Genomic DNA, 18707 nt, shown 5'->3' with positions numbered 1-18707 from the left:
TGAGCCAAACGGATCAGTCATGGCACACAATGTAAGTCAATGGGGACGGATCCGTTTTCTCTGACAATAGAAAATGGATCCGTCTCCCATTGACTTTCAATGGAGTTCATGACTGATTCGTCTTGGCTATGTTACAGATAATACAAACTGATCCATTCATGACGGATGCATGCGACTGTATTATTGTAAAGGATCCATTTTTGCGGATCCATGACGGATCCGCCCAAAACGCGAGTGTGAAAGTAGCCTAAGCCACATTACAACGGCCACGCATGAAGCACACTGCAAAGGAACCATATTTTCAGACCTTTCCACACTGATTGAAGTTATAGGATGGCCCAGCTCTGGAGGAATTTCCCGACACATGTCCTCCCCTTCCCCAGCTTTATATCAGATTTCGCTGAACCAGTCCTATTGAGGCACAATGTGATCACTTTATATCAGGGATGCTCAACCTGCAGCCCTACAGCTGTTGCAAAACTACAACTCCCAGCAAGCCCTAATGGTTGTCGGCTGCAATCGTAGTTCTGCAACAGCTGGAAGGCCACAGGTTGTGCATCCCTGCTTTAGATATTTCCCAGGTACCAACTAAATAGAAATACACCCATAAGCTGCAGCAGAATATAAGCCGTCTGTAGTAACAGCTGAATAGAGAACTCCGATGAGTTCCCCGGATAGCACAGGAAGACATTAGAGGGGGAAACCTGTGGTCATGTGGGTAACAGGTGGAGCAATCACTGCAGGTTTACTGGAGCAATCGCTGCTTCATGGGTCAGAATTAATGTGCTATGTTCTCCCTTCACTGAGAAAAGCATGTCTGACATAATCGTGAGAAGGGAAGAATGAAAGAAGTGAAGGTGTAATTGCAGCATTTACAGCTAATGAGTCATTCACATGATGGGAAATGAGATGACTGAAGATTTCAGGATTTAATCCACCAGGGAAAAAGTGCATTAAGACCGGATTCACACGAGCCAGTCTGGTATTCTGGACAGTAGGGGTGGGCGATTTGGCCTAAAATCTATATCGTCCTGAGGGGTTAATTGCGGCAGATCACGGCGCACAGTAATAGAGGCCAGGTATGCGATATGGCCGGCACATGCAGGCTACGTTTGTATTCAGGCATATTAACTATATTCATTGGTGGCGCAGTGGCCACAGTCCCTCCCCCCCTCCTCTGTTCTCATTGATGGCGCAGTCCCTCCCTCCTTCTCCACTGTGCCGGCTCAGGAGAACATGGTGAGTGCCAAGAGCGGCACGTGCAATGTTCTACCGCGATATGGCCATATAAACGAAATCTCTATCGTTGGCCAAATTTATATAGTTTATATTGCCTATAGTCTATATCGCCCACCCCTACTGGGCAGTGTGGACACTGTCAATTTGGGTGGCAGAAGATCCTGCTAGCAGCTGATTGGTAAGGGTCCGACACCCGGCACTACCACCAATCTGACACTGATGACCTACCTTGGGTAGAAACACATGAGGTGGTTCTGCCACAGTCAGGAACTGCAGCATCTCATTTCCCAATAGAAGTCAGGCTTCTGAGACAGACCAGTACCTCTCCAAGTTGTGATGACGGCACCTGTTGTACGTGCAGCCACCTGCTTTGCGGCTGCTGAACCCTCCCTAGCGTCACCCATGATGCTAGGGAGGCTCGTCCCCGTCACAACCTGCTATTGGCTGCCCGGATGTTTTGATCCACTCAACGGGGAGATGCAGCAACGGTCACGCAGTCTGAAACCCAGCAGTACCTTTACTGCAGACTGCTGGCAATTTGTAAACTTCTAGCAGGAATACAAGAATGGTACAACAGAGGGATAAGAACAGATGCTCCAGAATTGTTATTACATAGGGAATGTAAGAAATTACTAAAACAGACATGATGAGGGGAGAGGACTTCTTTAAGGATAGTGCATCAATATCGAAGTCCTGGAAAACCCCTTTAGGTCAGTGTCAGACAAGCGAGCCGACTGTGGGAAACAGGCTGCGCGTGTGGGAGCGTGATTTCCTGTCCTGAATTCTTCTGTTGTAACTGGACCTCACAGTAACACAATGATTTATAACGCTGTGTGTTCCCGTCCAGCATCTGTAATGAATAGTACGGACATCATGCAGTCAGTACAATTGCTTACAGCGGAGGTTGGCCAGGTACAAAGCATTATAAATCATTAAAATGCTGTAAAATCCAGATACAAGAGCAGAGTCCAGGACATGAAATCACGTTCCCATGTGGAGCCTGTTTCTCAGTCAACTCACTCGTCAAATACAGCAAAGCCTCCAGGGAAACACTGTAAAAGGGCCACAGCAAAGAACCCGGAGCCCCTCTGTGCACAACTCCTGAAGGGACGTCTTTTCACCTACAGGAGTTCTGGATCGCTGTGCAGTGCTAGGCAAGGACTTTTTCTTAAGATCTGGTGACGTACCGGGGCTATGCTAGGTGGAGGCTTACGCCTAGCAGTGAGCCTGGTGGTGTCACCGGCGGTCTTTAGCGCTGCACTGGCCTGTAAAACAGACTAGTGCAGCGCTATAAGACCACCCGTTAGTGCCGGTGATGTCACCGGGCTAACTGCTAGGCGGAAGCCTCCGCCTAGCAGTGTAAAAAGGTAAACAAAGAGCCCCTGCCCTGCGAAATTCCCAACTCAGAAGGGCTCAGTGGGGAAAGAAGGAGTTATGTCCAGGTTCAGCCCCGAACCCGGACAACCCCTTTAAGTAACATCATGCTACTTATCTTTATTCTTTTGAGCACGGCTTATAGCGTCACAAACACAAAGGGTTAGTCCAGATGTACAGTAAGGCTTCCTGCACATGTTGCGGATTACATGCGTTTTTTCCACATGGACTCTCATGCTGAAAACACAGCGTCACACAGTACTGGCAAAGCGTATGAGATTATTATTTTTTCTTCCATGCAAAAATTGACCTGCGGTGTGGATGTTGAAATCTGCAGCGTGTCAATTCTTGGAATGGAAGGGTGAAATCTGTGGCAAAACCGCATCAAATCCACCCCAAAACCCACACGGACCACATGCAGTATTTCCTTTAGTGCTGGTAGCCTATCGCTGCGCCCGTCTCCTTCACTTTAAAAGGTTAATATTTGTCTTCGTAGATTGCCACTTCCGTCCTGGGCTGAACAAATAGCTGGTTGTCATAGGGAGGCAGAAGGGCTGCTGCGATGGACCCGGCCTCATCTGCGCAGAGTCTCTTGAGACTATAGCTGCAGCCACCTAACTGCACAGCGCTCACATACTGACAGCACATATGCCACCTCATCTGCCAACCATAACAGCATCTCGGTTTATACATTTCACCACTGGAAGACCGCCAAAGTGCAGAAGGCGAAAGAGGCAATATGCTGAAGGACATTTGTTTGTGCTTTTCCGGGCAGCAGGAGGGGGGAAAAAATAAAAAATAAACAATTTTTCTACATTGCAGAAGCCTGTACAGGGCGGGTCTCCAACCCGTGGTTCAAAAGTGATCTTAAAACTACAACTCCCAGCATGCCCTGAGGAAACTTTAATTTATTGCAGAAATGGGAGCCACATGAGCTCAGCCTGAATCTTTCCTGTACATCCCTGGGGAGAAGGGGCTTCACGGGTGTCAGGCAGCCACTTATCTCTCACACTGGAGGGAGAGGAAACTGGGGACTATAGCAGATGGGTGAACAATTATGATAGATATGGGAAGTCAGATTAAATGGCATCTGTCAGCAGTTTTGTACCTATGACAGTCTGACCTGTTACATGTGCGCTTGGCAGCTGAAGGCATCTGTGTTGGTTCCATGTTCCTATGTGCCCTCATTACTGAGAAAAAGTATGTTTTAATATATGCAAATGAGCCTTTAGGAGCAATGGGGGCGTTAACATTACACCTAGAGGCTCAGATCTGCAACCCCTAGACTCAGATCTGCAAAATACGGATGTGGTCCGTGTGCATCCCACACTTCCCTCTTGGCCTATTTGAAAAACAGACAGTAAGACATGTTCTATCACAGCTGCGGATACAACACTGATATCCACGTGCTATCCTCTTTTTTGGCGCTCCCATAGAAATGAATGTGTCGACGAGCTATGTGCATAAAAGGCGGATTGGATGTGGACCGAAAATACGGTCATGTAAACCCGCAGCCACCCACGCAGCTTTTAGAATCCAAACTGAGGACACTTCAGATAAAATATAACGCAGTCTTGTAACTTCCACCTCCCCCTCGTGCGCGGTGGTGTAATACGAGGGGATGAACATCAGATCCGCAGCCTCAGTTATTCCATAAACAAAGCAATGACATTTCGGATTTACACTCCATAACCACAAGAGCGGTTTCCATCTTCACATTCTCGTCCACAGCGACGGGGCTACGCTTTCACATTAGCATTAAAGTGCTTCTCCGGGACTGAAGAACTAACGACCTAGCCTTAGGACAGGTCATTATCAGTGCGGGGGGTGGGGTAGACTCCCAGCACCACCGACAATCAGCTGTTGCTCCATCCTAGTGGCTGGTTACTGCGGTGCTGCCAACTCTGCTCCCGGTTTGTGTTCACTTCTTACTCCCGGGATACTACCGACATGATATGTGTTTATGCTAATTAACATGTCGCTTGCTGTAGATCAGGCAATTTGTCTGATTTGTAGCCATCTTTTTAATGTAGGAGTAAAAGCCACAGCTCTTCAGCTGTAATCACAGATCACCAAGAAATAGGGGACATATCACTGTAGGATTTACCCACACAAGATTTGCCAGAAACGTACATCTGCGTGAGAGATGCGGTCACAATATAGTAGATTAAATTTAAAGGGGTATTCCCATCACAATGACAGACAACAATCAGGTAAGAGGGGACTTATTTTCTCAAAAAGGGTGGGAATTGGGTAATAAAATGTATTTAGAAAAATTATCACTTTTAAATCTGTTAATGATTTGACAGTGATAATTTTTCTAAATACATTTTATTACCCAATTCCCACCCTTTTTGAGAAAATAAGTCCCCTCTTACCTGATTGTTGTCTTTCGTCTCCCCTGGTTACGGCCACCTCTCCTGTCGAATCCCGCCGGGCTGTGCTTGCGCAGAAGCTTGAAGATTCTCTCCCGGGCGGGCAATGTCCTGAACACGAACGCCGCCGCGTATGCGCTATGATGACTTTTTTCTAGCCAGAATAGTACAGAGCCGCGCACGCCGGCTCTGTAGTATACAGGCCAGGAATAAGTCACCATGGCGCATGCACGGCTGGGTGCGCGTTTAGGACATTGCGCGGCCCGGCCGGGAGAAAAACTTCAGTCTTCTGCGCAAGCGCGGTACAGGCGGGGAAAAGACGCCAATCAAGCCCAGCCAAATCCAGGAAGTGAACCTCGTGCTGGACGAAGGCAAGTATGAAAACTGAAGATGGGAATACCCCTTTAAAGGCTATATATGCCTTCAGGGCAATTTATTTTATGAATGCATTTTACTCATTTTGGGCTAAAGATCTTTTTTTTCAATTGGCATCTATCAAAAATTCAGCAGTTTGAGTTACAGGAGTTAAAAAAATTATAATAATCAGTCTCTATGCAGAATATCACTTCTCAGGTCCATCAGATGAGGGCTCATGTGAAGCCTTACATCTGATCTCCGGACCTCAAGCAATCTAAACTCTTAATCCAGTAAGAATGTGGCTTATGAGGTCAGAAGATCAGCAATAAGGCTCAGGGTGGGACTGAAGTGACACTCTGCAAACAGACTGATTTTAAACCCCCGTATCTCAAAAACAGCTGAAATTTTTTTATTTTTTTGCCCAAATTAGTAAAATGCAGTAATTTAAAAAAAATTGCCCCAAAAGGTGTCCATAGCCTTTATTACTACTTTCAAAGTCATTTCCTATTTTATTTAGGACCCACTGGGGCATATGAAAACACATCTGCTGACCAGGACAGCAGTAAGGTGACTACAATAAAAACGACACATGTGAACGTGGCGTCAATCCAGGTCACAATCCTTAACGAACCGTCCAGCAGAAATAATCCGCACTAATGCCTCCGAGTCAACAGATCCTAAGCAAAGTCATGGCGTAATCTACGGGGCTGGGCACACTGATCTCGTTCAGCACGATTCTCTCTCCCTGAGCATTATTCTAATAATCCACACTCATACATAACACGATATCAATGGGCACATTTGTATCCCACAATGATGGGAGTCTGACTCGCACACAAGGTTGTTCCAGCCATTTTTCCTTCACACTCTTCCTAAAGCTGCGGATTTACTTCGTATCCTGCTGAATGAATTCGGAAAAATGCAAACACCACCGGCATAACTCCCAATGCATTTTCTCATTTCTGTGCTTTTATTGCACTAGGGATGAGCTAACCAGGGAGCCCGGGTGCCAATGATCCATGAAACGCACTGCAGCTGCCAAACTTTTGGGCCATTTACTACTAAAAAAATATTTGAATCATCTCTTAAAGACTAGTCAAAGTATACGGCCAAAATGTACAGCAAAAAATCTGCACATTTTAAGCAAACTGTGTTGCAGATTTTACCCCAGTACATTCAAGGGGTAAAAATCCACCACATTTCCGCAAAAGAAAAAGGGTAGGTTCACACCTCCGTATAAATAATCTGACAGGCGGTCCACAGCCTGTTGGAGTTCATTGGATTTGGCCTAGCCGGATACTGCCGCTCACCGCTGGACCCCACTGACAGTAATGGGATCCTGCCGCTTTCTGATGAAATGCATGCAAGGGGTTTTTGTTTATCTGAATACCTGGAATTTATGTCAGAAAGCAGCCAGATCCCATTATGGTCAGTGGGGTCCAGCATAGGGGTGGGCGATATGGCCTAAAATCTATATTGCGATATAATTTTAAGCATGTGCGATATATATCGCAATATATTGTTTTCTATATTTGGGAGGGGGGGGGTTAAACTTTTTTTTTTTTACATTATTTAAGAACTATTAGCCTCCTTAAGGGCTAGAACCCTTGTCATATGCACCCTAATAGAGCTCTATTAGAGTGAATAGGACTTTACACTCTCCCTGCTGCTCTGTGCTTTGTGCACACAACAGCAGGGAGCTGACCATGGCAGCCAGCCATCCTCTGATCCGCCCCCCAGCCTCTCCCTCTTATCAGCCCCCTCTGGTAACTCAAACCCACCCCCCCCCTCCCTCCCCAGTATTAATCATTGGTGGTAGTGGCCACAGGGTTCCCCCCCCCCCCCCCCCCATCATTGGTGGCAGTGGGCAGTTCCGATCAGATTCCCAGCAGTGTAATGCTGGGGCTCCGATCGGTTACCATGGCAGCCAGGACGCTACTGAAGTCCTGGCTGCCATGGTATGTTAGTGAGCAGCATTATACTGACATGCGCCGTGGCCGCCCCTTCTCATAGGTCTGTGCGCCGCACAGACAGAAGAAGGAGCGACCGGCGGCCACGGCGCACGTCAGTATAATGCTGCTCACTAACATACCATGGCAGCCAGGACTTCAGTAGCGTCCTGGCTGCCATGGTAACCGATCGGAGCCCCAGCATTACACTGCTGGGACTCCGATCGGAACTGCCCACTGCCACCAATGCAGAGACTGAAGAACATTCCCGGCACCCGACCTCTGACAAGACTATGTGATTCCCGCGATTAACCCCTCAACTGAGGGGTTAATTGCGGCGGATCACAGCGTGCAGTCATAGGGGCCGGGATATGGCCAGCACATGAACGCTACGTTAGTATTCAGGCATTCATTGGTGGCGCAGTGGCCACAGTCCCTCCTCCTCCTACTCTGTTCTTATTGGTGGCCAGCGGCAGCCGCGCTCAGTGGGGAGGGAGGGACTCCCTCCTTCTCCACTGTGCCGGCTCAGGAGAACATGGTGCGCGCCGAGAGCGCGATCATTCACTACCGCTCCGTGGTCATATCGCGGTCCGGCGATATAGGCGAAATGCACAAAATCCATATCGTGGCACAAATTCATATCGCATATCCCTAGTCCAGCGGGGACGGCACTATCCAGCTAGGCCAGGTCCAGTGAACTCCGGTAGGCTGTGAACCTGCCCTAAGCTGCAGATCTGAAAATCAGCATCATTCTCGTTTTGTCATGTAGAAAATTAGTGTTAAATGAGAACAGAGATTTAAAAACTACTGCATCTTGGACAGACCCCTCCATAACATCACCCAACAGAAATTTTTGTCTGAATCATACAGAAAAAAACCTTGGTATGGAACTGACGATATAACATGGTACAGCGCGGCCCCATAGGCTTCTACAGGCGCTGCATTCAGAGGTTGCCCTACAGATTTTTCCAGAGGAGTAAAATTACTCCTCTTAGTATTTTTGAGGATTACTTGCAGACAAGGAGAATGAAATAAGACGCTGGGCGGCTGTTTTTTTTTTGTTCTGGCCATAACTGTTTTTCAGTTGGTATAGCCGTATGAGGGCTGTATTTTATTTTTTTGCGTGGTGAATTGTATTTTTTATGGTAATGAGAAAAAGCTGTTCCATCATTGTTTTTTGCACTTTTACGACCTGTGCACCATAACTAGCATGTTGCTGTTATTCTATGAGTCAGTAGTTTTTTACAGTTTGGGCACAGTCTCATTAGGTTGCCACAATCCAAGAGACAGGACTTCTTCATGTTTGCGCCGTTATAGTCGCAGGCGGCTTGTGTTTGTTTTTTGTGGGGCAAAATGTCGTTTTCATTGACATCTTTTTTTGGGGGGACATGGGACTTATTGATTAACATGCATTATCTTTTGGGGCAGGGTGAAAGAAAAAAAAGAAATTATTCCATTTTTTTTGCATTTTTTTATGTTGTACATGGGCCGGTTTAAATGACGTATTATACGGGGCTCTGACAAACAGACCGATAGTGTTTTTTACCAATTTTATAAAATAACTTTATGAACAAATTTAATAAACTTATTTTTTACTCTTACTAGGGGACATTGTTTTTATAATGCACTGGTATACCTTGCATATCAATGCATTATAGCCTATCATTGACTGGCAGTCTATTAGGCTGTAGCACAATCTAATATACATACAGTTATGTTAGGCCCCAGGCTGCCGTGACAGCACGGGGAGCCCCCTATCCCTCTGACCGCTTAGATACTGCAGTCACTATTGACTGCGGCATCTAAAGAGTTAAGCAGCCGACAGAGTTAGGCTACATGCACACGACCGTATGTGTTTAGCGGTTCGCAAATTGCAGATCCGCAAAAAAAAAAAAAAGGACGACGTTCCGTATAGCATCCGTTTTTTTGGGCGGATCCATTGTTATAAAGCCTATCCTTGTCCGCAAACTAGAAAAAAAATAGGACATGCACTATTTTTTTGCGGAGCAACGGAACGGACATACTGATGCGGACAGCACACTGCGGATCGGACACAAACAAAATACGGTCGTGTGCATGAGGCCTTAAAGGCGTTATCCAGGAATTGATGACGACCTATCCTCAGTACAGATCATCATCATATCGGTGGGGGTTTGGGTCACAGCACCCCCACTCATCAGCTGTTACAGGGAGCTGCCTCGCTCCCCGGAGCTCTGGGGAGCGCAGCGGGCTCCCAGCAGATTTCAAAACCCAGAGCCGTACATTGTATAGCGGCTGTGCCTGGTATTGCAGCTCTGCCCCATTGACTTGAATGGGGCTGATCTGCAACTAGGCCCTGTGACCGATGTAGGGTGACAACACATAGCCTCACGGAGCAGCGGCCTCTTGTAACAGCCGATTGCTGGGGGTCCTAGATGTAGGACCCCCACCAATCTGATATTGATAAGTCCTTTAACCCTGATGCTGACTGTTACAGCAGGAGCCCAGCTTAAGTAAGGGTAAGGCTTCCACGAGGATCCAGAGCACAGCCTATGACAGCGATGGCGAACTTTTTAGAGACCGGGTGCCCAAACTGCAGCACGAAACCTACTAATTTATTACAAAGTGCCAACACAGTAATTTAACCTGAATAATAATATAGTATATCGTCCATGTACTTCATTATTTAGCTATAATAGCCTGCCTCCATTCTATGCGCTGCCTGTGCCGTTCATAGTGCACCCTGCGCTGATAAATGGCAGGAAAAGTCTAAGGCATATTGATACACCATAGACTTTTTCCAGGGTGCGGGTGCCCACAGAGAGGGCTCCGAGTGCCACCTCTGGCACTCGTGCCATAGGTTCGCCACCACCGGCCTATGAGGTCTCTTCAGCCCGTGTCAGGGACTAAATGGACCTCACAGTCTGGGCTGATACAGCGCTCCGGCCCATACAGTCTCACGCGTAGTAACAGGCATGATACTTTTTGCTATGACACTCGTACAGTCGTTATTGTATCCTCTGGCTGTAAAGTTTCATACAACGAGCGATAATACATTCATGTGCATGAGGCCTTAGTGCCACACACACGAACATGCATGTGTTGTAAACCGTAGAAGGGAAAAAGGTACTGCCAGACACCTCTGGAGAACAAACAAATCCAACATGCCTGACATCAGGGGTCGGGGAGAGTCCATTAGACTTGGCGTTCAGCGACATACATCTAAGGCCTCTTTCACACTGGCGTTTTGGCTTTCCGTTTGTGAGATCCGTTCAGGGCTCTCACAAGCGTCCAAAACAGATCAGTTTTGCCCTAATGCATTCTGAATGGAAAAGGATCCGCTCAGAACGCATCAGTTTGCCTCCGATCAGTCTACATTCCGCTCTGGAGGCTGTTTGCGGGATTTTGCTGTCCGCTTGACGAAACGGAGCCAAACGGATCCGTCCTGGCACACAATGCAAGTCAATAGGGACGGATCAGTTTTCTCTGGCACAATAGAAAACGGAATCCGTTTCCCATTGACTTTCAATGGAGTTCATGACGGATCAGTCTTGGCTATGTTACAGATAATACAAACAGATCCGTTCATGATGGATGCATGCGGTTGTATTATTGTAACGGAAGCGTTTTTGCAGATCCATGACGGATCCGCCCAAAACGCAAGTGTGAAAGTAGCCTAATGTGTATGGCCAGCCTTACAGAGAAATCTGATACTGGTGAATGCATGTGAGGCTTCTCGTTTCAAGCACCGTGTATACATTAAGCCAGACGTATGAACTGTCAAAACCCCCTATACTGCACAACCCTCAGCAACATACCACAAGCCCCAGGGACGGCTACTGACGTCACACCGACTCCGCAGCAATGCAAAAGCCGTTTCTCTGGTCAGACAGGGCAGACAAACAGGGAAAAAAAAAATATTATATATATTAATGTAAAAGTTCAATCCCATAAAGCTGCACCTCCCGAAGGCCAGGACCTCACTCTACTCCAGTCAAGCCCAGTGCACAAAACCTGCAGGTCCAGGCTGCCCAGGAAGTACCAACCCTAGAGAGCGGAGGAACTGTCCGTGGGTAGAAGTCAAGCGTATCGAGGTAGCCCTGGGCCTTGGCGCAGTGATCCTCCTGGTAGAGGACATTTTAGTCTCCGCAGTGAATACTTTTTTTTTTTGCTTTGTTCACAGGGGTTAATGCAGAGCGGACGGATCCCCTTTAAGACGTCAGAGTGGAGGCCTAACTGTACACATGAGCCCGTCTGCTTCCACGTCCTCCAGTGTTTGCACAATGTACAGAACAGACCTAAATATTTATTAGTACATCCTGTCCTCCCCCTATAGGCCCCGTCCCAGAACATGGCCGCTCCCTGTCGGCCTGCAAGAGCTTAGCGGTTGCGTTATCAGAATGCCAGCGTGCGCCGTATGCCAGCAAGCAGCTTTTATCTAGAAAATGTCCGGTTCTATTACACGGACAAATTAGCACTTTGAGATAGTGAGAAGGCCCGTTGGGAGGACAGGCTACAAATAGTGGCATAGCTCCGGCAGTCCAAGCCATGGCACTATGAGAAAGTGGGCACTGCTGGAAGTAAAGACCCTGGTCTCAGGGTGTACGAGTCGCGCTGTACGCAGCCATTCCCATACAACACGACCACATAGTGCTGCTGTATAAAGGGTTAAAGCTTTAGAGTCACATTCCACTTCATCTCCAGGGATTATAAACAAAGGCAAATAATATAATTATCCATTTCCATATGCCACGACGCTGCCAGGACCTTTAATCAGTAACATGCCAACAGTCAAGTCAAGCTGGGAGGCTGAGGTTACCGATCACAAAGAGGTGACGAGCTGGAGGATGAGGCCCACGACAAGAGTCAGCTTCACCCCCGATGACTGTGCCCACTCAAGAGGTCTAGGGAATATTAGTGAACTGCACCCAGGCACTAACTGGACCTGTTCATTGGAGAAAAAATGCCCAACTCCCATAGAAGTTAAAGGAGGATCCTGGGAGTTGTAGTTTCAGAACTGTTGGAGTGGCGGAGGATGCAGTCTCCTGCCCTAGACTAGGGATGCTCAACATGAGGCCCTCCAGCAATTGTAAAACTACAACTCCCACCATGCCCTGCTGTAGGCTATCAGGGCATCCCGGGAGTTGTAGTTTTGCAACAGCTGGAGGGTTGCAGTTTGAGCATCCCTGCCCCTAGACCATTCTGGTGGATCAAGGATGGAAAACCACCTTACCCACTCCAATCCCAGTTTGAGAAGTATCCCACAGCTCCACGAATGTCACCTGACTGCAGTACCATCAAACTCCATGTGCAAACTAACAAAAACACAAACAACCCTTCACCTTCCTCCGACAAACTGCACCGGGTGAAAGACGACCTCGGTCACACATCGGAGGCCACCAAAACCAAAAAATAAACTTTCTATTACACCCATTTCCATCGCTGGACAATGAACAAGGACGGAGCTATCCGCCGGTCTGCTGATTTTTACCACGTCTGCACTCTACCAGTACAGGTGAGCGGCACACGTAAGACTAGCTGTAGGCCCTATGCAAAACCAGGCCACAAGTCCCATGGGACGTACAGGCAGCACCGTCATCCAGCATGGAGGTCACCGCACATCTCATGAAGTTTATAAACCACAAGGTGATCTAAAAAGAACCGCCGGATCCCAGATAAGGGTTACAGCGGTTCTCAGATCTGTAATGACACCGTCCAAAATACAGGCAGTCTAACATCATGAGTTGGGGGGTTGCATTAATGAACGCCCCCCCTACCTCCTCAAGGTGCCACCCTCCCTATTCATAACAACTTCAGCGGGTGACAGGGAGTAGTCACCAGTGACACACAGATTAGCGCTGTCACATTATATAAACCACGGCTGCCAATTAAGACATCATCCTCCTCCTCTCATGTAAAAGGAGACACCTGTAGCCTCCACATGTACAAGGACTACGAGACGAATGGCCGACGTGCATTCACCACCGGTACGGGCGTCCTTACGACTGGTGAGCGAGAAAAAGCTGTGAACGAGCTCGGCTTCTGCAGACGAGATGGACGATTCAAGCAGGTCACAAGTGAGGCGATAATTAGCGGATACAAGCAGCAATCCTCCTCTCACCGATAACCACCAAAATAACCCGCAAAGTTTTAATGCGTCCGCCAAGACTTCCACCGTATGGACTTAAAGGGGTACTTGAATCAAAAAAATGGCCTATGACTGGGTTTGCTGATCGGTGACCTCTGGGACCCTCCCGGATCGAGAAAAAAAAGGGATGACAGAGCGGATTTACTGCTACAACCTCATCATAGCGGCTCTCCCGGCCACCCGCCTCTGCAGGGACCTCCGCCTTCATTCACTTAAAGGGGTATTCTGGTTGTGGCACATTAAAGATAATAACTATTAGATTGGTCGAGGTCACTGGGACCCCCATGATGGAGCATGCACACCGCCGCTCCATTCATTTTGGGGGTTCCCGCTGTCGTGATCAGTGGGACCCCCACTGTTAATAATTATCCCCTTAACCTGTGGACTGGCGATAACTTACCACGAACAGACTACCCCTTTAAAGAGGACAAAGCTGCAATCCCTGCACAATGAGTGGTCTGGGGGCCTCCAGGAAATAAAAGCGAGGGGGGCTCAGCACAGAAGCCCCTTCATTCTCAGGATCTGTGGGGGTGCTTTAGTTCAGGCCATCACTTTATACTATGGGATAACCCCTGACAGGAACCAGTTCTCATTGGAAAATCAATGCTTTAAAGGGGCACTCCACTCAAAGCTTTCCTCTGATAAGACATACAACCAATATCCCCCCCCCCAATACAATGGTTAGAGACGCCCCCCGACAACCAATCACAGGGCGTCCCATCACTGTGCCCCCCCCCCCCCCCCCCCCTCAACCCGCAACAAGTGATCAGCGCCACCACAGGAGGAGCGAAGAATGACACCTTCCTCACTAAAAGCAATGTCCTGTTTACACATGGCACAGAGGTGCCCGCTCCACCCTCCTCAATAAACACAGGGCTGACAACCTCTTGAAGGATGCCTGTTACATCTATGCAGAGGTTTGGGGGTGCAGGATAGATAACAGAAGCCCAAGAGCCTCCCCAATACTGTGACAACCTGGGATTTATCAGATTATTCCCCTGATTTTGGGGGGGGGGGGCAGTTTAAATGTGGGGGTCTAGAGTCTGATTTAAAGGGGAAATGCACCCTAATGCAGTTTGAGCTGGGGAGGGGGGGGGAAGATGTCATTTTTTGACCTGTCAAACGGGCGCACTTCCCCTTTAAGCAGAGCTACAGGTGACTGCACAGAGCTAGGACAGGATGACTGACAGCTGGGAGGTTCTGCAGCAGCTCCGGGGGCAGCACACAAGGGTGAGGGGCCTCAGTCTAAGGCGGGGGCTCCATGAGGAAATCCAGACCCCAGATTCTTACGTTCAAAGTCAGAGTCCTCGTCGTCTTCCTCCTCCTCCTCGCCGTCCCCGTTGGACTCGGTCTGCATGGGCTCCCCGTCAAAGTTGACCCCGCGGCCGTGAGGCCGTTGAGCTGCGGCAGCCCCGGCGCCATCCTGCAGCCGCTTCTCCTGGAGCCGGGTGAAATAGTGCACGGCGAAATCGACCAGATCGTGAGGTCTCTGGCGCAAAACCTCCACCGTGTAACCCTGCAGCAACTCCGTCAGGCCGGGCGGGATCTCGATGCTCATCGTCCCCCAGGGGGCTGCTCCGTCTCCGGCTCTCCGTACAGACACACACCGTCACCTCACCGAACCGGAGGAGTTGGTTTTATTTTTTTCCTCCTCCCTTGACTTGTAAACCCCCCTCCCTCCCCCCGTTACACACGCACAGCGGCCGCTGGGGGGGCTGAGGCGGCGGCGGCTCCGAGCTTCACCTCACACACACAACCTAAAAGGACCGGTAAGCGCAGCGCGCACTGATCCTGCTAAACCAGGAGGAGGAGGAGCGGCGCCGGGTATGCGCACAGCAGGAGGGCGGGAAAAAGGGGGCTGGCCTATTGGAGGAGAGGGAGGGACGCATTACTGACGTCACCGGAATTTCTTCCGCAGGGACTTATTTTTTTTTTTTTTTTCTCTCTATTTGACTGATATGAGAGACTGAAGAAGGAGGGAGGGGCGTGGCGCGCAGGATTTATTTGCATCAAAGAACCGCCCGTTGGTCCTGGACCAATCATGGTGAGAGCCTTGGCTTGTGACCACGCCTTTTTGACGTCAGCAAGTAGCTTTGGCCTTGAGAGCTGTGTTGTGGTTTGGGCTGGCAGTGCCAGGCAGTGAGCTGGCAGGAGGGGTGGTGGAGGACTACAAGTCACAGCATGCCATGGTATATAATTATAAGGGGCAGACACTCAGGGAACACCCAGAGCCACATGGAACTACAAGTCACAGCATGCCTAAGGGGTAGACATTGAGGGTACTCCTATATGAGAGTAATGTAGAACTACAAGTCACAGCATGTCCTGATACAATGTTATAAGGGGCAGACATTGAGGGTACTCCCAGTGCCGCCTATGACAGTGTAGAACTACAAGTCACAGCATGCCTAAGGGGCAGACATTGAGAGTACTCCCAGTGCCGCCTATGAGAGTGTAGAACTACAAGTCACAGCATGTCCTGATACAATGTTATAAGGGTCAGACATTGAGGGTACTCCCAGTGCCGCCTATGACAGTGTAGAACTACAAGTCACAGCATGTCCTGATACAATGTTATTATAAGGGGCAGACATTAAGGGTACACCAAGTGCCACATATGACAGTGTAGAACTACAAGTCACAGCATGCCTAAGGGGCAGACATTGAGGGTACTCCCAGTGCCGCTTATGACAGTGTATAACTACAAGTCACAGCATGTCCTGATACAATGTTATTATAAAGGGCAGACATTGAGGGTACTCCCAGTGCCCTATATGAGAGTAATGTAGAACTACAAGTCACAGCATGTCCTAGAAGACAGAGCAAGGGCATTGTGCAGGGATGGTGCCAGCAAAATGTGTGCTCAATATACAGGAGGGTTGCGCAGGATTAGGAAAACATGACTGCTATCTTCCAGAAACAGCACCTCGCCTCTCCACAGGCCGTGTCTGGTATTGCAGCTCAGGGAATGAGGCACAGGCAGCCTGCGCACAGGAGAGGCGCTTTTTTTTCTAATCCTGAACAATCCCTTGAAGTCTTCCTGCCATTACATTTTCTGTGTAATGTATTGGAGATATATATGGCCTGTTTATGGCAGCTGGGGGTCAGCAGGCAGACCACCCTAAACAGCAGCCTGGAATCCTCTGTCAGCTCTGAGGGAACCTTTTAAATTCCCACGACCCCTGGGCTTCCCCAGAAGGACCCCGACAGCTGAGCAAGTAGTTTTATTACAGTGGCATGACCCGTCTGAGTGGGCCCTAAACCGGGGTTGGGGGCTTCAGTCTCTGATGGGTTCTCACCCCAGCCTGGGTCTCTGAGGGGCCACTCTCTGCCACAGCCATGCCAGATTCAGCCGTTGGTTTGGTGCAGGCGAGTGCGATATTGTGACATCATCTGCGTCTAGCCACCGAGTGGAGATCAGGCCGACCTGCGCTGCTAGGTATGTAGTGGGCACATAGGCTAGGTGAGTGTTGTTTTTGGAGGTGGCAATAATGTGGGGTACTTATGGGGGCATCATATTGTGTGGGGGCACTTATGGGGGTATCATACTGTGTGGGGGACACGTATGGGGGCATCATACTATGTGGGGGCACTTATGGGCACATTATACTGTGTGGGGGGACACTTATAGCGCATCATAATGTGTGGGGGCACTTATGGGGCATCCTACTGTGTGAGGGGAACTTATGGGGCATCATACTTTGCGGAGGCACTTATGGGGCATCATACTGTGTGGGGGCACTTATAGCGTATCATACTGTGTGGGGGCACTTATGGGGCATCATACTGTGTGTGGGACACTTTAGGGGCATCACACTATGTGGGGGCACTTATGGGGACATTATACTGTGTGGGGCCACTTATGGGGCATCATACTGTGTGGGGGCACTTATGGGGCATCATACTGTGTAGGGGCACTTATGGGGCATCATACTGTGTGGGGGCACTTATGGGGCATCATACTGTGTGGGGGCACTTATGGGGCATCATACTGTGTGGGGGCACTTATGGGGCATCATACTGTGTGGGGGCACTTATGGGGCATCATACTGTGTGGAGGCACTTATGGGGCATCATACTGTGTGGAGGCACTTATGTGGCATCATACTGTGTGGGGGCACTTATGGGGCATCATACTGTGTGGAGGCACTTATGGGGCATCATACTGTGTGGAGGCACTTATGTGGCATCATACTGTGTGGGGGCACTTATGGGACATCATACTGTGTGGAGGCACTTATGGGGGCATCATACTGTGTGGGACTCTTATGGGGGCATCATATTGTGTGGGACTCTTATGGGGGCATCATATTGTGTGGGGGCACTTATGGGCATCATACTGTGTGGGGGGACAATTTAGGGGGGCATCATATTGTGTGAGGTAATGTGGCAGCAAGTCTCAGACAAGTCACATGACTATTTTAGATTTGCAGCGGGTCGCACACAACCTGCAGCACGGACTATGATGGCGCCTCATATGCGACCAAATTCTAGTGGGTGCGATATTTCCCATCAATCTTGTTGCAGTTCCAGGAGGTCGCAACGCGGCCACATAGACAATGCAATCACAGTGTGACTCTAACCTTAGAGTGTGACCACACGTGGCACTTACGCTGTGGATTTTCTGCCTCAGACTTGCATAGAGCGGCAGCTAAGTGGATGAATGGCGGCTAGTTGAAGTAGCTCCTTCTTTTTATTGGCGTGCCACTCAACGACCCCGTGTGAACCCAGCCTCACCAGCAGTCACTGGAGCGGTAGATACAGATCTCGTAAAAATCTGCATAATGTCTCCGCCGCAGCGAATGTCCCCGTCCACTCCAATACTGTACAGCGGGCGGCCATGAGCAGTTACCAGGTAGGGATGGATGTAAATTGCCGATTACGCCAAGCGTCATCCGTGCTGTGACATCACAGAGGGAAAAACAATGACTCGAGCAAAAATCCATCCGTGAAAACGAAGTGGCGAGCGGCGCTGTGGAGACGAGAGCATCGAGCAGCTGCTTATTGTAAGAAAGCCTCCGAATTTTAGCTTCAGAGAGCAGCGGAAATGACCAGAGAAACGCCACGGCTGACATTATCCAGATGCCGCGCGCCCGCGTGGTGAAGGTCTGAAGGAATCCCTGAGACATAACATAAGGGTGCGTGAAAAAAAAAAATAAATAAATCCTACATGACGTCGTTAACCGTTCCGTTAAGGCTTCCGTCACACACGTTTTTATGGCAGATTTTTATCGTTTTCCCAGGGACAGATGGCCTAAAAAAAACATCATGGAAGAAAAAGTTTTT

At 49.0% G+C, this 18707-nt stretch overlaps 1 protein-coding gene across 1 annotated transcript in view; it reads right to left on the bottom strand.

Moving 5' to 3' along the window:
* The window catches only part of PRKAR2A (protein kinase cAMP-dependent type II regulatory subunit alpha), a 39944-nt gene extending 24717 nt beyond the window's left edge, over positions 1–15227 (bottom strand). Inside the window, exon 1 of the mRNA XM_040406604.1 lies at positions 14712–15227. Within this exon, the coding sequence (XP_040262538.1) occupies positions 14712–14979 (268 nt within the window). The 5' untranslated portion in view covers positions 14980–15227. The remainder of the gene's footprint in view (positions 1–14711) is intronic.
* Between the last annotated feature and the right edge of the window lie 3480 nt (positions 15228–18707).

This window comes from Bufo bufo, chromosome 9, assembly GCF_905171765.1.
Source record: "Bufo bufo chromosome 9, aBufBuf1.1, whole genome shotgun sequence".
NCBI classification, from domain to species: domain Eukaryota; kingdom Metazoa; phylum Chordata; class Amphibia; order Anura; family Bufonidae; genus Bufo; species Bufo bufo.
This window is presented reverse-complemented; position numbering and strand designations above follow the sequence as displayed.